The following is a 23,361-nucleotide window of genomic DNA, read 5'->3' as shown; positions in this document are numbered from 1 at the left end:
AGTGAGGAGACAAGGGTGGATTAGTCACAGCCCTAATACAGAACAAGAATCTGGGGCATGACCTTGGATGGGAACCCTTTTCCTGTCCAGGTCTCAGTGTCTTCATCTGTGTAATGGGGCAAGGTCACCAAACTGAGTACCTTATAGAGCTTGTCGGCATCAGTTTGGAGACTGTTTTAGCAAGTGCCCTTCACCCAGGAGAAGCTGCCAGTGGGATGGAGGCAGTAAGTGTCAGGATGTTCCATATCTAATGACCAAGTGCCATACCTGTTTGTGGGATATACAATTCAAGCCAAACTCTGAGATACAGCCCCTTCTCCAAACACATAAGGCCAGTCCCTGTCTTACAGAGAAATTACCAGGATGCACCATATGCCTCCACCTATTACTTCCTTACATTTTCAAAGTGCTTTCCAGATTGTTCTTTTTCCTCAGTTGATGCTTACAAACAGGCAGGGCAGCTAGTATTCTTGCCACTTGCTATCCCCGGGTCTCAGTTCCTCAGTCTGTACAGAGGGGATGACCATGCCTGCTCCTGGGTTCCTTTGGAAGCTTAGGTGTGACATCCATGAGAAGCGTTTAGCCCAGCGTCTGGCCCCAGAGTAGGTGCTGGAGTAACACTAGCTGCTGCTGCGATCGAATGACTTGGAAAGGGCACCAGACTAGGGGGTCAAAAGGCCATGGTTCCAGACGTGGCTCTGACAGGCGTCACCCATCCTGTGGCCCTGAGCAAGTCTCCTTGCCTCTTGGGTCTCAGTTTCCCCACTCTGTACAGAGGTGGCCCTGGGCTGGGGACCCTCCCTGCCCCCCTCCAGTACTGTTTGTCTCTGATGCCCCAAGCAGTGTTTAACTCAATCTAGCACTGGGGGCACAAAGATCTGCACCGAACCCCGGGCCAAACAAGCACATTTTGGGAGTGGAGTGATTTGATGCGGGAAGCAGGGAAGTGGCGAGAGAACCAGGCATCTTGGAGAGTTTTGCTAAAAGTTCAGCCCTGACTCTTATCGGAGTCTGGGAATCTGCTGGTTGCCATGACAACAGAGAGCAGCTTCTAAGCTCCAGGTCGCTGATTAGCAGGAACAGAGCGGGGAGGCCTTGAGGAATTCAACTCGCATGCTCCCTCCCTCCCTCTGTGAAGTGGAGTGTGTCGGCTCTTGACTGCACTGTTTTAGCTGTCCCCTGAAGATCTTGCCTTCTTTTAAGTGTTTTTTCATGCAACATCCAAGGGCTGTGAGGTAAAAACCAGGCAGCTGCTGGTACTCCTCGGCAAAGAGGGAACACAGAATTTTTCTTAAAGCCCTACAAGGATGCTGAGCCAGGGGCAGGAAGGAGGAGGACGGGAGGGGCTGTGGGGGAGAGGGGGTGCCATGGCTGAGGGCTGAGTCCCTAGCAGGGCTGGGTGGCCTCAGACCGGTCCTTATCCCTGGACCTCAGCTTCTTTATATGTAAGGAAAGGTTGGATCTAATCTGTGGTTCCTGCCTGAGACTGGCCATCAGAACTCATTTAGGCATCTATCCTTCATCCCTTAATTCAACAAATGTTTATTGAGCAAAAAGGCTCTCTGTGCCTGGCACTGTGTCCCTGGGGATTCAATGATGGGAAAAGAGACTCATCCCTGCTCTCATGAAACTTACATTCTAGTCCAGAAGACAAACAGATAGCAAATACACATAGGAAGTGGTCATTTCAAATAGGAACAAGTGTTCTGAAGGAAGGTACTGCAGACTGCTGGGATGGAGGCTGGGAAGAGAGGAGCAGGATTCCATAAGGGGCTCAGAGAGGGCCTCTCTGGGAAGGGGACATTTGAATGGAAGGAAAGAACCAACCCTGCAAAGAACTGGATTAACAGCATACCAGGTGGAGGGAACAGAGAAAGCAAAGACTCGGAGCAAAGACTCTGATCCTAGGCTCTGTTCTGTTGAGGAAGAGCAGCAGGTCATGTGGCTAGAGCAGAGTGAGGGACAGAGAGAGGCTGATGGGCCTCTAGAGTGGGGCAGGGGCCAGACGGTGCAGAGCCTTTTAGTCCTGGTATTCCGTTTGGACTTATTCTTGATCCAACAGGAAGCAGAATTACTGGGATGTTTCTTTAAGATGCAGATTCCTGTTCCACCCTTTGGGACTCTTATTTATTATGGCTGAGAAGGAACCTGGAAATCTGTACTTTTTAAAAGCCTCTTGGGGGGCCTCTGGTACTGTGCCAGGTTTAGGAAACCATAGATTCCAAGCTTTCTGAGTCTTTTTTGGTTTTAAGAAAACTGAGAAGCAACGTGCTGGAACGTCTTGAAAAAAAGCTCTTAGATGTTATGTTATATCATGAAGGATTCTGTTCTCCTTTTCTTCCCCGCTCCCTGTCTGTGTGGTAGAATTAGTTGTGTTTTTGTTTGATTGCAAAATCCTGGGTCAGGTACCCAAAGCCAGGAAAGGAAAATTAGGGCTGTTGGAGAAAAGAACACCCTACCACATCAGGGTGGATTGTGGCAACTGCACTGCCCCTTTCTTCACCAAACCATCATCAGAATTCCCCATCCCTCGCCCCCGAAGCTGGCAGTAATGGGTGAGGCACTGCCCTGACCCTAAGCCTCACCCTCCAGTGCCTGGTAGCAGTATCCACACCTTTCCCTACACAGCCATGATGCTACTCCCTCCATTAGTGCAAGGCACTGGGACCTTCCTCCTGGGGCCAGCACTTACTCATCGTATGTTGATTCACTGCCAAATTCTTTGCATCAGCTCTCAAGTTTTTGCCTACCAAGGGATTGCCTCTGGTACAGATTTGTGTAATGATTTCGTACAATGCCCCAGAGTCCAAAATTGCATGTGTTCAACTCAAGATTCTTCATATATTGATAAGCTTGCTGGTCACTTTTCTAAGAGGAATATGGGATAGAATAGAAAAGGCATTGATTGAGCCATTGGCTGGCTTGTATTTGAGCCACAGAGGACCCCAAGGTCTTCTCGTGAGGACCTGATCTGCTGTCCCCTCTTAGCACTCTCACCCTTGCTTGCTACCCCTCGCATATACCAACCATCTTTGAAAACTTGCAATTCCTTCTGCCCAGAGCACATTTCCCGCTTCCCACAGATAACTGTGTAGAACTTATACATTACTGGGCAACAAGTTACCCCAGGTCTTTGGGGATTCAAACAACAATAAACAGCTATGAAACTGTCCCACAGTTTCTGTGAATTTGGCCAGGAGACTGGCTCACCATCTCTCATGAGATTATGGTCACCGGTCAGCCGAGGCCGCAGACCCATCTGAAGGCTGAATGGGGCTGCAGGCTCCTTCCACGGAGGAGCCCTCACGTGGCTGGTAGGTGCAGGCTGGTGGCAGGAGGCCTCCATTGTTCTTCACAGGAGCCTCTTCAGAGGGCTGCTTGAGTTTCCTCACATCACGGTGACCAGCTCCCCTCAGAGTGATCAGGTCCAGAGAGCAAGGCAGAAGCTGCCTGTGTGAACTAGCCTTGGATGTCACGTGCTGTAACTTTTATTACATTCTCATCACTTAAAGTGAGTCGATAAGCCCTTCTGATATTCAAGGGGAGGGAAATTAGCTCCATCTTTTGATGGCAGGAGTGCCAGAGAATCTATGAAGACGTTTCAAAGCCTCCACAAACTGCACGCTTAGTCTCTAATCTGTCACTTTTCCAGTCCCATTACTTCCTCAGAAAGGCCTTCCCCGTTACGCTATACAAAATAGCTCCACCCCCTCCCACTTCCCATTACACTGATTTATTCTCTGCATAATTTATCACCATCCAATAAGCTGCACTATCACTTGCTTATGTGTTTATACCTGCCCCCCATCTAGAATGTAAACTCCACGATCACAGGAGACATCTCCATCATGTTCGCTGCACCCGCACACTTAGAACTGGCCTGGACACAGCACAGGCACTCAGGGAACTGGAGTTAATGAATGCAGGTTGGCCTAGGTCAGGACAAGTATGGGAAGAGGCAAGCCTTGCTGGGAACTGGGCATAAATTGCAAGCATTGAGTTGTCTGAGAAGAGCCAGGACAGCATTCCACTTGGATAGACTGGAGGGAGCAGAGGCATGGAAATGGGACCCTCATTGTAGGAGAAGTGGGACAGGAAGCTGCAGGGAGAACTGGAGCTCTGGAAGCATGGAGTTGGCAGCGAGGAGGGTTGGGCAGCCCTGACTAGAATCTCCACCCCTCCTGGGCTTGCAGGATCTCCCAGCTCTGCTTCTGAAGATGCAACGATAAGCAGCTGACAGAGATGGATGTGTTTTGCTGCCCTCCTTCAATATTGACCAAGGTTGGCCTGCTCTCCAGGCTGCCCCAAGGAGCAGGGGCTTATCAGATGCACTCATCCCGAGTCATGAAACTGATCTCAAAGCACTGGCTGCAGTAATGTGGTGCATGAGAAATGCTAATGTTTTAGACCAATGCTTCACCCAGGATCTGCAGGCAGAGGGAGTGGGGAAGGGTACTGGCCCGATGGTGCCAAATCAACCTGTGACTCTTAAACTCCTGACTCCTCCTGGTTAGGAGCCAGGAGATTTGAGTGGTGGTCTCTTCAGAGTATCTAAGCAACTTTCCTTCCCTCTCTGGGTCTCAAAGAAGAAGATGGGACTCAGGTAATTTCCCAGAGTTATTTGGGGCTCATCTCAGAGGCCTTCATGGCAACCGCATCCCAAGTAGGTGGCCTTATACCTACAAAGACATGAAATTGGAGGTTTGGTTTACAGGGAAGTAATATATGGGCTAATAGTATTCCTTATTTTATAATTGAGGAAACTGACTTGAGAGGTTGAGTGACTGGTCCCAGATCCTATAGCTACTAAATGGTAATGATAGTGTTTCACTCTGGGCATATCTGTTCCATACACAGATAAGGCAGAGAAATGGGATTGAAATGGCAAAGGGGAGTTGGAACTAATCCTGTCATGCTTTGGCCTCCAGTTATGTTGTGAGAAAGGAAGTGAATTCTAGCTTCCAGCCTGTCCCTGTGATTTGGTCAGGATAAGAGAGGCTCTGCTGCAGTAACAAATAAACCCTGAAATCTTAGTGGCTTACCCTAACTGAGGCTTATTTCTATGATGCAAATTCTGATGTGATTCTGGCATCTCTCCCACATCTAGCAGCTTCACCTTTCAGGATATGTGACTTCCAAAGTCACTGTGACAGAGAAACAGATTGCTGGAGAAGGCACACCAATCTACTGCCTTGAACTGGAAGTGACATATGTCACTCCCACTCAGAGACCCTCAGTCAAAGATCATCTCATGGCCCCAACCTATCTGCAAGGGAAGTTGGGAAATATGAGTATGACTATGAATGTTTGATGAACATTAAGAATCTCTGTCATATCCTAACACTTTTGCCTTCTTATTTCTTCCCCTGTAGGACAGAACCCCAGAATCACCCCATGGTCCCAGCTCAAGATGGACCCTCAGAAAAGCTGAGCCAACATCTTGTCACCGAGGCCTTGGGCACCACCAACTGGGAGAGAGACAAGGCCTGCCGGGAGCTCAGTCCTGCCAGAGCACGCAGGTGAGACACTGCTCCACTCTCCCTTCAATTCCTCAAGTTCAAGTTGAGGATGCAGAAATGAAATTTGTTTCTCTGGCCACTCTTCCCCTCTCTCTTTTGCAGATCCCTCTTTCAGACCCTTAAATCAAATCAAAAGTCAGCAATGTTTTTCTGTTCAGGGCCAGATAGCAAATATTTCAGGCTTGTGGGCCAGATGGTCTCTATCTAAACTACTCAACCTGCCATTTTAGCACTAAATTGGCTATAGAATGATTTCCATACGATGCGTAAACAGTGGGCTTAGCTGTGTGTCAATAAAACTTCATTTATAAAAACAGGAAGCAGGCTAGATTGAGCCCATGGGCCAGTTCATTGCCTCTGCATTAAAATGATAGTTCCTCTCCATTTCAATGACTGTGAGCCACTGATTCCCGAATTGTGACTTCAGCCCAGATCTCTTCCCTAAGTTCTAGATCTGCGCATTCATTCCTTAATTTAGTTATCCAACCAACCAGCATTTCTTGAGCACCTGCCTCACAGTAAGCACTGTGTGAGCGTGTGAGGGTAAACCATCTTACTGGGGCTCAGAGAGGTAAAGTGACTTGCCAGTAAGTGGGACAGGGAAGTTTTGAATTCTGGCCTCTCTGATTTTAAACCTTGGACTTAAACCTACCACATTATACTTTGATGTGAATGAAAAAATCAATCTACCCCCTGCCTTAAATTTTGTGCCATACACATGTAAAGCCTGGCCCATCTTTGGCCTCTGGGGAATTGATTCTATTTACAACACGGTCTTTATAATCTGGCCTCACCAGCTGGTTGAAAGCATTATTTCTACTCCTTCAATTAACTCAGCATGCTTGTTGCCCTGGGCCTGCATCTTCTCCATCATGACAAGTGAAGAACAAGTTTGGTGTCCTTGTCAGTAACATTCCTCAGAGACAAGCCTTGCCTCCTGGCTTTGAATCAGTGGGTGTCAAAGCCATTTTACAGATGTGAAAACTGAGGTCAGTTGGTAGCAAGGCCAAGATTCGCCTGAATAGCTCTGATCGGGTCCACATTCTCTCGTTATGTCTTAGAGTTCTTGGTTTACTAAGGCGTAGGTTCTAAACCACTTTGGACTTAAAGCATTAGATGGAGGTGATGAGTACTACACCCACGAAAATGTGTGTGCTCCAAGAATTCTCCCCAGATTCTGTGTACATTGTTAGAGGTTCATGGACCCCTGAGGCTGAGGAACAAGGATCTCTAGTTGAGAACCTGAATTTCGGAGAAGTGGCTTGAGAAGCCAGAGTAGGTTTCGCAGACAGAGTCGTCTCCTCCACCCAGGCTGCCCTCTCGGCTACAGGCTTCAGTTGGGCTGTGATTTTAATGAGGGAGAAACAGTTAAGTCCTATCAGCTCAGAAAAGTAAAGTTCAATATCAGAGCTGGAGAATTATCTCCAGGAAACAGGGGAAAAGCTGTTTCTGTAAGAGGCTCAGGGAGGTCAAGAGAAAAGGGGAGACGAGGGAAATATTGTGCTTTCAAAACACTATCTGCCAGACAGCCAAAGGGAATCACTGTGTGGTAGAGACCAGCATTCAAACCTGGACACTACCACTCCCTAACTGAGTGACCTCAGCAAATTAGTGTCCTTCCCTGGGCCTCAGTTTTCACAACTGTAAAATGGGAATATTGAGATCTAATGCTCAAGGTCAGCTGAGGTTTAAATCAAATCAGGCATTTAAAGATCCTGAGAGTGGGCCTGGAATACAAGAGGTGCTTAAAATGTTAGCTGGAGTCTCATGGAGCCAGAAGAGAAGATTCTGGGCTTGCAAATGTGAAAAATGATACAATGTTGTCGATTTGATTGTAAACTGTCTGGGCTTCTTGCTCCCTTCTCCTATTTGTGACCCACCCTCTGAGATGATAAAAACCACAATGATAATAAGGACAATAACAGTGATAATAAAAGTCATAATAATTATAAGAGTAGAAACTACATTTATGGGGAACTTGCTGTGTGCCAGACCAGGGCACATTGCATGAGTGAGTTCACTTCATTCCTTGCAGCAAACCTGGGACACAGGGATCATGTTTCATTCCCATCTTACAAGTCGTGAAAATGATACCATGAGGAGTCACTGAGCTAGAACGTAATAGAGCAGGAATGTAAATCCAGGTGTCTCAGTTTCTAGAGCCAGTGTTCTTTCCTGCTGGGTACTTGCCCTCTGCATATTTGACCGCTGAGTACTGAACCGCTGTATGTGGTACCACCACATATTTAACTGCTGCTTATGTAACTGTGTGCACTTCACTGCTATCCTGGCCCTTCCAGCCCTGCTGTGGGGGCACACCTAGAAAGAGTTGGAGGAAATGCAGACCTACCTGGGTAAAGGCATTTGGGATTTATGGAGGGGGTTGATTATCCCCCTTTACAGACCTCAAGTCTGTCCAACTTCAAGGACTTTCTCCGTTTTACACCATCACTTAAATCAGAGTCTAGAACAGTGGTTCACAAATCATGCTCCCATGGAACCCTGTGGTTCCAGAAATAAGTAAGAATAGATGACTGAAATAATGAGTTCTTTCTCTGTCTTACAAGACACACTTAAAAAAAAAAATTTTTTTTTAAGTATGTCTCCCTTAAATGTTTTTTGTTTTCTTTTTTTCTCTCCAATTCCCAGCAGCTGTTACACTGGGAAATGTGTGTATGAAAGACAAACAATTTAACAAGTGGCTAAATGACTTCGTTTGGTCATCCCTCATTTAGTCACCCAACAAATATTTATTAGGTTCTTACTCTGTGTCAAGAACTTGCTGCAGGAAAAATTTGGAAGTGCCTACCACATTTACACAAGCAGTCTGTTTGCTTCCTGGATCTTTGTATTGTGCTTTGTGCTTTATAACATGTAAGTGTAATTAAGTAGGTAGGTATTTAATCCCTAAGATATTTATTTAGAATCTGCTTTAAAAAAGAGACTTTATTAAAATGTTCTAGATATCGCAATTTGATTTTTTATTTATTGCAATGCAGAGACCTTAACGTATATTCTAATCACTTGGTCATTTTTCTACTAACCCTAATGATCAAGATTCTTATAATGGAATTAAATATGGCAGCATTTATGATGTTCTTTAAAGAACTGGGTAGCTTCCAAAAGAATGGCCATACAAACAAGTTTGAGAAGGCAGCGGGTTTTGGGGGAAAGCTCTCAGAGTAGGCATCACAGGCCTTGCCTCAAATCCTAGCTTAGACTCTCCTAACTCTGCAGCCGTGGGCAAGCCAGTTCAATGTTCTGACCCTTATTTTTATTTTATTTTTCCCCTGGAAAGAGGGTGCACCGTTCCTGGAAGTACTGCAATACCAGGTCGATGCATGGAGTGGACGGAGCAAGCTCCTATTTCATCTCCTAATTCCAAAAACCCATTTAATATATTGTCCTCAGATAGAGGACATATCAGATATTAAACTGATAAGAACAGATACTACACTTGATCTTTGCCAAAAGGCCCAGAAGTGATCTGACCCTTATTTTTTTCACTTGTAAAATGAGATAATCAATTCATACCACCCTCAAAGTGTTTTTGAGAGTATCAAAGTATATAAAACACTTGGCACAGAGGTGAACAAATGGTAGTTGTGTTATTACTAACGAATGGCAATAATATTCTTATTAATATTATATTTTCCAGTCAAGTTCAACTGAGTTGGCATGTTTCAATTCCCAAGCAGTTTTTCACCCGCAACCCATTTCCTTTTGCCATGGAATAGTGTTTTAAAAAAATCCCTGGAGCTCGCCCCAATTATAAAAGGAGATAACCTAACTTCATTTAACTGAAGCCTGGGCATTTGAATTTAATTGAATGGGAAATAATTATTCCTGAACAGCAGAGGTTTTTGAAGTTCTGTGAGGCCCTATAAGATATGTATCTCATTACATTAGACTTTGGCAAATACACTTTTAATAATCAGTTGCTTCTTAACCTACCTTCCGCCTCCTATTAAATTTCCAGCAGGAACTACAGACATGATGTGTTGGGATGGGAGGGGGCTGAACTGCCAATTAATTATTTAAAAAGTGATTTATTTACCAAGGTGAGCCATTTGCAAATTCAATAATAAATCTATTAAGAAGCAGTTAACCTCTGTAATGCTGTTTTAAATAATGAATTGGTGTTTGGGTAACGGACATCATCTGTCTCATTAGGTTGGCATGAACTCCTCCTTATTTGAGACACTTAATCTAAAGTGTGACCGAATCAGCCCTGAGGTGGTAATTAGGTTTCACTATGGGCCCTTCATCCAAGGAACTGGGTGCTTCTTCCTTGTCTGCATCAGCCCGAGCTGGGGGCTTGGGGAGGCCCGAGTCCTCTAATGCCGGCCTCTGTGCTCCACACAGTGCCTCCCGTGACAGAGACCTGACGCCACCACCTTCCTCCAGGGGGAAGAAGAAAAAGAAGAAATCCACACGGAAGAAGAGAAGGAGGTGAGGTCCCTAAGGGAGAAAAAACCTTGGAGATGGGGGAGAAGGACAAAATAGGAGCAAATGGGTTTTGGAGTCAAACGGTGACTCTCACTGGGTTCAAATCCCCTCTCTGCTTCTTAACTAGTTGTGTGAACTTAGGCAAGTCGCTCACCTCTTTGTGCCTGTGTCCACTTTTGTAAAATGATGATAATGACCACTTCTTGGGGTTTTGTGAGAATCAGATGAAAAATGAACATAGAAGGAACTGTCAGTGTCTGGCACACAGTAAATGACCAGTTAATCAGAAGCATATGCATGACTATGAATACTGATTTTTTTTTCTTTGAGAACTTACTCGCTGTGGAGGGGCTGGTGATCTCCATGACCTTTTACCCTTGACCATAATCTACCAGGCAACCATGATTATCCCCATGTCAGAGATGAGAAAAGAAAGGCACAGAATTTACAGGGACTTGATCCCAGGCGCTTCCGTTGATTCCACCATTCCCACCTCACAGGCTGAACACCCAGGATAATAGACTTTATTTTTTTTTTGCCAGCTATTGACTCTTTTATACCCTATGAATCTTTTTTCTGTGAACAATTCCTTTTACATTTTTATATTTAAAAATATTTCCAGATTTTTTTCAAGGTTGCCCAGCCATGAGACCAAAAGTGTGTCCAATGTTGCAGTCCCAGAGGGGTGGGCAGAGACTTTAGAGGGACTTGTTGAAAATCACACTAAACCTCAGAGGCAGTATTTGAAGAGGCCTGCAAGGGGCAGCAGAGAGCGATGCCTGGGTGGCGCGGGCCCCAACTTCAGGTTTTTGGGGACCTTGCTCCCTCCACACCCTGCTAGCCTAGTTCTTAGAGGACAGGACCCACAGAGGAATGTGAAAGAAGGCCCTGAGTTGTAGAGTGAGGGGTGGAACTGGGGCAAGTGGCTGGAGCTTCCTGATTTTAGGGGTGGCCAGAAGAACACTTCAAAGGAGACCTTAGGCACAGAGCTTCGCCAACTAACTCATTTGTTCAGTAAATGTCCGCTGAGCACTTGTGTGGGGGCAGTGCTGTGATTTCCCCAAGCATCAGGTTATCCTCAGCCCTGCCATTTCCCCTGCAGACATATTTTGTTTGACCTGCAAAGTGCTTTTTTGTCTTTACTGGTGGCCAACATTTAAAAATCAGGAGATATCATATGAAAATATGTTTTTCTGGCAACTTCTATTGAAATGATCCAGAAGCCTGGGCCCGCATTCCCACACGGGACCACATGGGCTGATCTGAGAAGCAGCCATCCCTTCAATCAGGTGCTCATTGATTTACCACAGTCTCTACCACTCCCTGTTGTCTTATACCCAGCCTGCTTCATCCTTTTATGCTATCTGAGAGGCCCCTGTTTTCATTGAGCTTAAAACTCCTAATCTATGTCCACCTTGGTTTTTTGTCAGTGGGGAACAAGAGACTCAGAGATGAGCAGTGACGTGCCCAGGGTGACTTCATGAGTTGGTGGTAGAGTCAGTATTCAATTCAGGTCATCTGAGCCTTAATCTTGACTTAATGTCATGGTCTGAGGGTCGTTCTGTTTCTCGGGTAACCCCTGATGGTACCACCCAACCATCTCTCTTAGAGGTTCGATCTTATCAGAGAGACAACAGAGTGGGGCAGAAGAGAGCCTTCTAGTATATGAGAGAGGCCACAGCTTGGAAGAGGACACTACATAAAAGTAACTATTTATGGCCTGGCCAGGAGGGCAGCTATAGGGTAACACAGTGATGAGAGCAAGACTCTTTGGGTCAGAGAGGCTTCAATTTGAATCTTAGCTCATCCACTTCCTAGCTGTGTATTATTGGCCAGTCACTTCACCTCTCTGAACCTCCCTTTCTTTGTCTGAAAAAGGAGGTAGCAACTGTACCTACCTAAGAAGCATGTGGAAGGATTAAGTGAGATAATAATAAAATTTAAAATAATAATAATAATAAAACACATGGGAGCATTTAGAACAAATGCACCTTAATATCAGGATTGCTATTATCCTGTGTGTGTGTGACTGAAAGAGCTGAGACTCTATATAGGGCTGGAGAGGCTCCAAAACCAACCCTGGCCTTTAAGAACCTCCCTCTGAAGGGTGTCTCCCTCCCCCGGCAGGTCCCCATCATACAGCCCATCGCCTGTCAAGAAAAAGAAGAAGAAAAGTTCCAAGAAACGTAAGAGACACAGGTACAATCCTTCCTCCTCTGCAAACGGGGGCGCTGGGTGGGGCAGGGGGGCGGGGGCTGCGGGTTGATGGCACTAAAAGGTCATTTCAAAGCTTCTTGTTTCATTTCTGAATTGTTACTTATTTATATCTTGTGTAACTTGGAACTTTGCTTGTAAAGACCAAAGGCCCCTAAAGTTTAACTGAGGCTAGAAGGGGGATTTGATGATGAGGGGGCGGGAGCGTCTCAGGGACCAGCCAAGCTCCCAGGAGGGGCCAGCACCAAGGAACGAGAGCTGAGGGAACCCACGTGGGAGACACTGTCCCCCCGTCTATGTGGGGAGACGGGGTGGTGTCCTGTCCCCATCCCTACGTGCCGCAGGCTCAGCCACAGGAAAACACTGCATCGTTCCGTCTTGTTCTGTATTCCACGTTCCCAAGGAAAGGCCTCTCTGGTTGGTCCACCTGCGTCCTAGAGGATGGAATCATGTAAAACATGGCTGCTGGAATTACAGTAGTTAAAGCTCTTTATGAACAGGACACATATTCCAAAAGGTGCCTACTGTGCACACACGCATGTATATTTATGTGGCAGGGGGAAGACTGGAAGAATATACACCAAAGGACTCCAATTTCTGGGTCATGGGCCAAGCCAGCATTTTATAATTGGGAGATTCTGCAGTATGAAAATCAGGTTTTCCAGCTGCTCTATAAAATTCGAAGTTCTGTCTCCATTGGGCCAGTTTTCCCACAGGCAGCCCTCGCTGGGGCTGAGGGGTTGCTGTGCGTTTAGACAGAGCCTGGGTGCACTGTTTTGCCACAGGCCCCACTTAGCCTGCTGCCCCCAACTGCACGCAGTTACAAAGCCTGCTTGGCCCCTGGAAACAGGGAGTTTGACACTCCCTGTGTAAGTTAATTGCTGTGGTTGGCTGTGGGTGACAGGGAAAAAGTGGTTTATATTTTATTTTTGCTTATCTGTATCTGCCAATTTCCCCACATCAATGGCAGGCTACTTGTGCAATTAAACAATCACAACAGAACAAGAAGTAAGAGTTCACTTGGGTTCCCCCCTGCATCTCAGCCTTGGTTCATAGTTGCCCCCAGAATGGCTTTTACCAATTCAGGGGTGTGCTCACATCTCAGCCCCTGTTGCCAGACAGTCTCAGCTCAGTTTGGTTTCACTGATTACATCCAACACCCATCCAGACATTCCAGCCAATGCTGAGTGTGCGCTTAACACAGGATGTGGGAAAGCCAGTTAGGGAGGTGTTGTTAACGGGGTGTTAGAGCCTTCCCAACATGGAGTCCTTCACAGAGGCAATACCGTCCGTGATTGAAGGCTGCCGTCTTGCCGCCTTCCTATGCTGACCAGTTTGTCCCTTCTGCTTGGGGGACCTCTCCATACCTGGGTCTTGGAATCCAAGTGGCTTGTCACTCAAGGGTGTCTTATGAAGAAGGGACTGTGCCAGAGGTTAGAAACAGGCTTTTTCTACCAGCTACAGTCAGCCCAGGAGTTGGAGGTTCAGAGGGAAGGAGGAGCATAGAGTGGGACATTAGGAGGCTGGTCTTTTCCAAACCCCCCACTGACTGAGCACCAACTTACTGCGGGCCCAGGTCCATCAAAGTTCTTGAAATGTTGGGTTAATGACAGTTGACATTTTTGGAGATAGGAGCTAAGGGTAGGAGATGCATTGAGATTTTTTTTTTCTCCTGTTAACAAGGCTTCAGAATTTATTTTTTTAATCACATTTTTCACATCTGCTTATCAAATACCCATTATGTGTCATGAATGAGGATTCTGGGCCTCGGGAATAGAGCAGAACCAAAGCCCAGCCCCTGCCCTCAAGTTGCTCACATCCTAATGGGGCACATGGACAATTATAATCTGCAGAGGTCGGAAGCACCCCCAGAGCTCATGGGAGCAGAGAGGAGGCACCCAACCAGCCTGAGGGGTCCAGGAAATGCTACAAGGACATGATGACATCTGAGTGGGGCTCCGAGGAATGAGTAGGAGTTCCACAGGTGAAGCTGTGTGACTTTGGGCAACTTAATGAACTTCTCTGGGCTTCAGCATCTTTGTCCTGTGGTTGTTAGTAGTACTTCACAGGATCTGAGTCATAATTTCTGAATGAAATTATGTGTGAGAGACACTTAGCACAGAGCCTGGCACACAGTAGGAGTTCCACATATGGAAGCTGCTTGTCCCATGATGGCGATCATGATTCCACAAGTAGGAGGAAATGATGAAAGGGAGGTGGGAGGCAAAGAGCAGAGGAGGCGGAGGACTCTCTCTCATGTCCTCCCATCCAATTTCATCCTAGACTGACTTACTAACAGCTGTGGGTGAGGATTGAAGCACTGCTAGATTTGACCTGGAAATTCAAAATGCAAAGCAATGTCTCCTATATGGTCTTCCTATTCTTTGAAATCTAAGGAGGATTTGCTAGGTCTCCTGACTCCCCAGTATGTAGCAAGACCATAAATGCACTGATACATTCATTCCAGGCAAAGAAACCTCACTCACCTATATTTATTTTCTTCCCTTCCTCTCCCCTTCCCTCCCCCTTTCTCTTCCCATCCCTCCCCACTTCCCTCACTTATTTTATCCCCTCCAATCAGGTCATTCTCCAAGAAGAGAAGGCACAGGTAAGAATCTTGTTGTGTCTGGCTGCTTGCTTCAGCTCTCTGCTTTCCCAACCAGGCTTTAGGTGGCCTCTGGGGTCACTTCCCGGTCTCCATCTCCCAACCCCTACCAGTGCCCCTTCTTAGAAAGTTTCACTGCCCTTGCAAGAGTCTATTTGTTTTTGCCACTGGTTGAACTCTTGGGTTGGGGCTTTTGGAAAAGAAACATCAGCCCCAGCCAGCCTGCCAGAGCCTTCCCAAGGATTAGAAGCCAAGTCCTACTGTACTGGACACGTTGTGAGTGTCCCCTATGGGTCCTGACTGTAAAGTGGATCCTTCCCATGGGTGTGTATTGAATCTCCGTGAATCGCAAAAACCTGGGAAGTGGATATATTTATTTTTTCCATTTTACAGATGAAGAAACTGAGACTCAGACAGGAGATGTAATAGGCATGTCCAGAAGGTGGCAGAGCCAAAATTCAAACCCAGATCTGCCAAACAGAGAGTCAGGACACCCTACAAGTGGCTTCTTAAGTCACAACAGCCACACCTAGGGCATTGGCAGAGCAAAGCGTCCTTTCATTCATTGGTTAACAAGGCAACAGCGATTTCTAGTATCATCCATCAGCTCAGCCAAATGGCCTGAGCAACGGCCCCATTTCACAGTCAACAAAACCAGGTCTTCAAGAGGGCAGGTAACTTGCCTGATGTCACACAGCAGCTAAGCAGCAGAGCTGGGGTGTGAACTTGGATCTTCCAGTGAGGTCCTAGACTCTTTCACTGCCCAGGCTGAGTCAGACACGGAGATGAATCCTGCAGCCAACACCAAAGTAAGATTTCAGTTGGAGGAAATCGGTTTTCTCCTTCCCAGGACCTGTGCTGGGAACGCCCTCTTGGTGACCTTCTGATGCCAGTCTGGCTTGAACTACCAAGTTGCATTTTGCCCTCTGCAGCCTCTCTTTGATTATGCTGGGCTCCTGAGTCATCATTGTCCATTCTATGCATTCCTCATCCCTCTGGCTTTAAAAAAAATAAAAACAGATACTTGAATATTCATAGACAGAACATTTCAGAATCTGCTAAGCTTCTGGAGGCTTCAGAGTGTCTCCCTGGATATTCCCTTCTCTTCTCTTATAAATTGATTGAACAACAGTCAAGAGCATGGGCTCCAGGGACGTGCGGTCTGGGGCTACATCCAGCTTGCCTGTGTGATCCTGGTCAAGCATCTTAGCCTCTCTGAGGCTCAGTTTCCACATCTGTAAAATGAGTGCTTATTAAGTGTGCCCCTATCCATAGGTTGTGGGGAGAATAAAATGAGATTGTGGCAATAAGTATTCATCAGAATGCCCACCCTATAATAAGTCCTCTCAAAGAACGGCAGACATTAGTATTACCTTTATTTCTACTATTTTTATTAAGCAACCAAAGCTGGCCATAGCATCCTCTGTACCCCATTCTCAGTCTGCTGGGTGTCCTCTGGTCTTGGACATGAGCAGTGTCTGTTCTGAAAGGGCCTGGATCTATGGCCACTGTGTGTTAAGCATTTTAACTACTTGTTTCTTTTGATCTTTCACTGGAATTTTGCATCTTTCAATTAATGGGTCATTTCTTATTTAGTTCCTCTAGCCCAAAAAGCAAAAGAAGGGAAGAGAAGAGGCACAAAAAGCAGTAAGTAGAGACTACCTGGAATGCTCTCTCCAGTATGGGGAGGTGGGAGACCTGGCCTCTTAACAGCCGAGTATCATAGTTGCCATATAAAAAGGGAAAGAGTGAGGGGGCAGGTGGATGAGAGTGAAGAGGGAAGTGGCCTTGAGGTTGTGGGTTTGGGTATGCTTGAGCACACAAGGTTGTGTATGTTGTGTGTGTGTGCATGTGTGTCTGTGTGTGCATGAAAGTGAGTGCTGTGCATCTGTGTGCCCGGCGTGCCCATCACGTGTGAATTCTGTGCACATGGATGTGCATTGTGTATGTATTTGTTTGGAGGGTGTATACCTGTAGTGTGCACATTGCACACATCTACATTTTTCCATCATGCAAACATTTGAGTGAACTATGTGTATGCAGTATGGGTAACTAGTGTGTGTATGTGTATAGGTGTGGTGCACTTCTGTTCACAAAAATGCATTATGTATGCTCGTGCTTATGTGAGCATGATGTGAACAGTGTACATGTAAGTGTACCCTCTGCCTCTGCGTGTTAATTCTGTGCACTCGGCATGTGTGCTGCTTATTAATCCATGTGCGTTATGTACACGGAGGGTGTAGGGTGCTTTTTACCCATGCACATTTGTGTGCTGTATGTGCACGAGTGGTTGGGGGGGGGCCTGATGGTGTGTGTGCACATGTGTGTGCGTGCACATGAGTCTGAGCCCTGGCTGTGGGAGTTACAGCATGGAGATATCAGTGAAGCGCCTACCCCCAGTATTGGGGTCCCAGCTGGTTCACAGTTTATAGCTGGTAGTAGAAATTCAAGTCAGCTGGCGCTGCCTATGGAGCTCAGTTCCCAGACAAATTAAAAGTAAATGTGGTTACAACCCACTTACTTTATACCCTGTAAATGTTACTGTGTGTGTTTTCCAATCAACTAATATTTTATCTCCCGCCAAGAAGCTTCTAAACTGAGGAACAAAGGCAATGGGATGCAAGGCCATCAGCTGTTGGGGAGGGAAGAGGAAGGAGGGGCACTAAGGGAGGGTGCCCAGCTTTGTTGCCCCAAAGGGCCTCTTTACTCAAGGTCGGTGCAAAGGAGGGCCTTTCAGTTGCCACCACAGGGGCCTGGAGAACACTCCAGAAGGAAGCCATAGGGCTTTGAGTCAGCTCAGGGAAGAACGTCCTGACCATCACGTTTGCTCAAGTCAAAGGGCAATATTGGTCATATGAACTGAGTGTGTGTTCACATTGAGCAGATAGAGCGCAACGGCTCAGAGACATCAAGGTCACGTGTCCAGTGGGGCTGTAGTCCAGAGAGCCACCGATCAAGGGGTGGAGACCCTCAGGTTGCTGGGAGGGGTCACCACTGAGACAAGGACTGCCTGCCTGAGGGCAGCAAGACGGCCGCCCTTCTGGTGCCGAGATCTGGGCGAGTTCCAGAAGGTACAGGCCAAAAGGCTAGAGCCAGGAGAGGGAAAAGCAGGAGAACCAAGGTGCCCCATAAGGTCAAGGGTTGCTGTTCTGGCAAGTGACCAGCGGAGGAGGGCAGCATCCTTTTATTCAACATTCCTTAGTGAGGCCCTAATATGTGGCAGATCCTGTGCTGAGCCCAAGGACAGAGATTAGCGGAATGTCCTCCTGGTCTTGGGGAGCTCACAGTGCAGAGGGCCAAGGAGGCAGACATGGGGCAGGTCACAGCAGAGTGGTGGCAGACAGAAGCCCTCGGCACCGTGGGGTTTGGTGGTAAGGGGAGGCTTCCTGGAGGAGGGGGGTGTCTAGGCTGCAGGTAAGGATGGAGGTAACCACTCTTGGCTGCAGGTTAAACAAGTGCTTTAAACTCTCTGTGCCTCAGTTTTTTTTATCTGTAAAATGGGAACAATAAGAGAACCTACTTCATAGGTTGTCCATTTAACGAAAATGTTCAGAATACAGTGCCTGGCCCGCAGTATGTGTTAGATACAGGGGACCTATCACCATCCTCATCCTCATCCCCATGAGGACATGAACTGGGAAATGTGTTATCCAGGATACAAGCAGTTCGGCAGTGCTTGACCCTGCCAGGTTAGGGCAAGGAGGCTGGAGAGATGCTTGAGGTTCAAGGTCAGAGTTCAAGGTCAGAAGATTTGACATGAGGGCAATGGGGAGAGATACGGTCTGATGATCCGTACCTCTTACAAGAGTCCCTGAGTCCGTTGTCGGAATAGCAAGGCTACCTCCTGACAGAACCTTCTCTAACTCCGCCCGGCTTCCTGGCTTGGCCCAGCCCCCTGACACCCCTTCTGCGTGCCTGAGACCACAGCCGCTGCTCCTCCTACTTCTGAGTCACTATTATTACTTAGAGGGAATTGAAGTAACCTGTAATAATGCCGTTATTAGTGGAAATGGTAGCAACTTCTGCTGTTCTTAATCATTTTTGTTGTTGATGATGTCCATGACTCTGAAAGAGGACTTTTGACTCCATGCTGAGACTCTGGACTTAATTTTCCAGGCCTGAGGTTGTGAATTGGCAGCCTCAAGGCCTAATTCACTTTGCAAATGTGTTTTGTTTGCCCCAAATAGTGTCTTTTTAAAAAAATGAGCTTCCATTTAAAATAGGAATGTTTTATATAAAAATCCGTATTTGCTTGAAGAATGGGAAGATCCTGCACCACGCCAATATTCCAAAGGCAAAGTACCTCCTCCCTTTAGCTGCGCTGTCCAGTTGCTATGGTTTTAGTGCCTGACCGATGCACACATTACAGTATCTGAGTAGCTCGTGAAGCTGTCTGAAATGGACACTCCTGTCTTAGGTGAGGAAGAGGTGACAGGTGGGGTGACTTCCTGTCCAGGGTGTGGCTCGTATCAGGCCTGCTTCCAGCCGGGTGGGGGGCTGAGTCGTGTAGACTGTCTCCTCCAGAACCGGTTCTGCTCACATGTGCTCAGTACGGCTGGTTAGAGGCCCCAAATACCCAGGCTGGGAGCTGGGAAGGTGCCTGACTTTGGGAGGGACAGTGATTCTGGTGTGAGAGGAAAACATGTGCCACAAGGTCAAAGTCTGCCTTTCCCTCCTCTGACTCGCTCTTTCTCACCCTGGCAAGATCTCGAAGTCGGCCCCGAAAATCTCACCGCCACCGCCATCACCACTGCCCCTCGCGGTCCCAGAGCTCGGAGTCCCGCTCCTCAAGCTGCGAGAGCAGGTAACCGCCTGGCTCTGGGCTTTGCACTCTCACAAAGGGCCGCTCTAAGCACAGAGAAGCTAAGCAAACTATGAAAGGCCACACAGCACAAAGTATGTAGTTCTGAGACCCTTCCAACTAAGGTTTCTCCTAACCTGGACCCTCTCTATGCTGACACATGGGCCGTCCAGGCCTGAGACGGGAAGGAGGAGGGTTCTCTTGTAAATGAGAACAAGAATAGGAAGACCCAGGTTGTGGGGCATTGTTGATGTTGATGTTTGAAATTGCTGATGCCCAACGGGAACACCAAAGCTGACTTCTAGTACCAAGTCAGTTCCTGGGTGGAGGGGAGCAATTCTTCCTCAAGTGCACCTCGCACTTGACTACATGTTCACGTCACCAGCGGAAGTTCAAAAACTCACTGTCCTGGTCCCACCCCCCAGTTAAATCAGGAGGAGGAGAAGGAGAAATATTTATCTAGATTGTAGTCTGTGCCACGCATTATGCTATCTCAAATACATTTTCTCTCTTAATCATCCCAGTAACACCACGAGCTAGACCAGAGCTTCTCCACATTCGCTGCACTTTGCAATCACCTCGGAAGTTTTTAAAAATACCAGGGTCTGGATCCCCCCTCCACTAGACATCCTGATTTAATTCAGATGAGGTGAGGCCCGGACAGCAAGATTTTTAAATCTGCCCAGGTGACGGGAATGTGGAACCCAGAGTGATAAGCATTCGAGAAAGAGGGAAGCGGCGCCTTCCACTGACCGCTACCACTGATGGGCCGTGGGTGGGTGGATGCCCACGGCGTTCATGCAGTCACACCCGGGCACTCTCGTCCTCAGATCCCGGGGGTCCCTCAGCACCTCTCTGCCACGCTTCCCTCAAAAGACCCTCGGGTATCTCTGCCCTGTCCCCAGGCACCGCGGCCGGTCCCCCGAGGAAGGGCGGAAGTCCCGCCGAAGGCACTCCCGCCGCTGCTCCAAGACCCTCGGCAAGGCCCGCCCCGAGGCCCGCCCCGGCGCCCCGCCCAGCCAGCCCCTCCAGACGCTCAGCCTCCTGCCGGCCAGGGGCGTAGTAAGTATTCCGCACGGCCTTCCCAGCCGGTCTTGGCCACGACACTTGGGGGAGGGGGAGGCACGAGCTGCAGGCAGTGTACGACACACGTTAATGCAGTTTCGGGCAAATATCCCACGGGCTGCGCACTTGTTATTGATTACCCAGATGGTCATTCACCATCCCACCAGCACTCGGCTTGGGGATTTAGGGCCAGGAGTGCCAGGGGAGGGAGAAAAGCTAAAAGACCCAGGCTTTTCATCAGGGAGACATTGAAAAATACACACTGGTTTCCAGAGTGACATCTACAGGAATGCTTCTGTGAGACACCGTAGGTTTCTTTGGGGAGGAAGGAAAAAAGGGGGGTTTTGATAGTTGAGACACTCCAGCTTTTCAGTGAAATCTGCATCTTTGATGCTAGCTAGCCTGTAGCCTTGCTTAGCAGCTGGGATTTGATTTCACCGATATAATCCTGGCCTTGAATGTGTATGAGAATTTTTCTTCAAGGACCTCATAGCGCTTGACCTGTGTCCTCTCGTGTGTCCACACAAGGTCTCAGGGAATTGAGGCCACAGCTGCTCTCACTAGTCCCTTCCACAGATGGAACAGAAGAAGCAAAGCTCAGAGAGGTTAAGGTCTGGGGTAAAGCCACCCCAGAGTAGGAGCAAGAGTGAGTCCAGCTTAGCAACCTGGCATTGAATAGAATCATGTCACGTTCCTTCAGTCAATAAGGAGGGGCTAGAATATGACTTCGGACAGCTTGACACCAGGCAGTTTCCTGAGCAAAGGATTTGGCACTAGATCTGAACTCAAGTTCCAGTTTTGCTACTTCCTAGCTGGGTGGCTTTGGAAAGTCACTTAACTTCTATGAAAGTCAGTTTTCTCATCAGCAGACTCGAAATAATACCATTTCCACGTGGGACTGTTGGGGACATCCAGTAAGATAAAGTGTGTGAAGGCCCTTTATGGACTCTAAAGGGATAAATTAGAGGAGATTGAACATTGACATAGCCTATGATCACAGCTGGCCGCTGGGAAAGGACCTGTTTCCTCGACCTACAAGTGAATTGGAATGTTTCAGGGAGCTGCTCCTTCAGGAAGGATGAGGTAGAAGTAAGGAATGGCTCAGGGGTGCTTGCAGGGAGGTTAAGCAAGACAAGGTGATCAACACTAGTTGGGCCTGGTTGATGCAATACTTGTTACCTGCAGTGCATTGTGGGAAACTCTTCTTTACCATTCATAGCACTCTGTATCACCAAGGTCTAATTTTGCCCACATCCTCTGCCTTGCTGGAATCAACCACAGCTCCCTCAGTCCCCTCTTGTGCCTGCCTTTGTAGAAATGCCCATGGTCACTGTGAGTTTTGTCGGTGGAAAATGCCCAGCTGCACACTCCCCTCCCTGAATGTCCTTACAAGGTCTTCCCAGAGTGGCAGAGAGTCCCAAGGCCTGGCTTCAAGTCCTAGCTTGATGGGACAATTCCTTCTACCCCTCCCAGCCTCAGCCTCCTCACCTGGAAAACGGGCATAAGTAGCCTACTTGTCTCCCAGGGGAATTGTTGCAAAGGTAGAAATCAATTTAAAATATGAGTAATAAGTGGTGGAAGCATGTTTTTAAGTTGTAAAAGCCACCCAGTCTCCCTGCTCATGGTATTTGTGGCAACCCACATAGTGGCCCTAACTGACCCTAAAAAATGCCATGAGGAGCAACTGGCTTACGTTTCCTCACCTGACTGGGATGGCTTCCTAGCAGGCCACATCTGTAAAGATGTTTCAAAATGCTGGATGTTGCAAAAAAAAAAACAACAAAAAAGTGTGGTCCTCCCTCACTCTTGGTGAGTTGGGGAGGTACCAGTTGGCTGCTGGTTCGTGATGCCTCGATGCCCGCTGGGTCTAACCCCTGTCAGAGGAGCTGGAAGCTCACCTGTACCCAGCAGAGACTCATTCAGGGCACACCTGGCCCAATGCCCTGCTTCCAAGGGGATTAACTGAGATGCAGAGAAGAGAAACGACTCCCATGAGCTACGGTGAGTCAGGGTTGTTAAAACCACAGGATTATGATTATGATGAATCCTGGCTCTGAGCTGGGGATTATTACTCAACCCTTTTTGAGCCATTGTTTCCTCATCTGTTAGAAAAGCATGCAGATAATAAGTCTCTTCTTCAAAAGCTTTGTCATTAGGACAAAAACAAGGTCATGCTATAAACTGTTGGCCCTGGTGCTCAGCACAGGGGCAAGACTCAGCAGACGTGCATGGGTATTAGATTCCAAAATTCAAATGCTGGCTCTACACTTACCAACGGTGGAAACTTGAGCAAGCTACATGAGCTTCCTGTGCCTCGGTTTCCTCTAAATCTGCCAAACGAGAATAACCATGACTCCTACCCCCTAAGAGGTATGTGTGAGGATTCAGTGACTTACTGTAAGTAAGCATGTGAGACTGCGGCAGGCAAGCGGGAACTGTTATGGGATGGTGCTGCTAGTGATGGTAGCAGCTGCAGTGTGAACCCTGGGAGTGACAGTAGTTAGTGTACCAACAGCTGTACCAGCGCTGACAACACAGAGGCGGTGGTCATAGTAACAGCAGTATCTCCCCAGGCCCAGGCTGCTCAGTGGCTGCCCTGGGACTAGGGCCCCTGCACCCCGGGCTTTGTTTCCTTCCATCCCAGATCAGCTGCAGCCCACGTGGCTAGCCCCACCCCCCTCTCCGGGCGCCCCCGGTTCTGGTGGTCT

General features: G+C 47.7%; 1 protein-coding gene and 1 non-coding gene across 3 annotated transcripts in view; one reads left to right on the top strand and one right to left on the bottom strand.

Annotated features, from left to right (window-relative positions):
• Positions 1 to 23,361, top strand: part of SRRM4 (serine/arginine repetitive matrix 4) — a 144,822-nt gene that overhangs the window by 96,797 nt on the left and 24,664 nt on the right. For both annotated transcript variants that reach the window (XR_005033343.2, XM_036929428.2), the window contains exons 2-8: positions 5,373 to 5,519; positions 9,885 to 9,971; positions 12,096 to 12,167; positions 14,764 to 14,790; positions 16,384 to 16,434; positions 19,493 to 19,591; positions 20,494 to 20,650. Coding sequence is in view for 1 of the 2 variants with exons in the window: in XM_036929428.2 (XP_036785323.1) it covers positions 5,373 to 5,519; positions 9,885 to 9,971; positions 12,096 to 12,167; positions 14,764 to 14,790; positions 16,384 to 16,434; positions 19,493 to 19,591; positions 20,494 to 20,650 (640 nt within the window). In the remaining variant the exon portion in view is untranslated. The remainder of the gene's footprint in view (positions 1 to 5,372; positions 5,520 to 9,884; positions 9,972 to 12,095; positions 12,168 to 14,763; positions 14,791 to 16,383; positions 16,435 to 19,492; positions 19,592 to 20,493; positions 20,651 to 23,361) is intronic.
• LOC118934236 (U2 spliceosomal RNA) lies at positions 8,816 to 9,006 on the bottom strand. Its single transcript, XR_005033402.1, has one exon. It is a non-coding gene; the product is annotated as a U2 spliceosomal RNA (small nuclear RNA).

This window comes from Manis pentadactyla, chromosome 14, assembly GCF_030020395.1.
Source record: "Manis pentadactyla isolate mManPen7 chromosome 14, mManPen7.hap1, whole genome shotgun sequence".
NCBI lineage: Eukaryota > Metazoa > Chordata > Mammalia > Pholidota > Manidae > Manis > Manis pentadactyla.
Note: the sequence above shows the minus strand (reverse complement) of the source record. Positions and strands in the feature narration are given on the sequence as shown.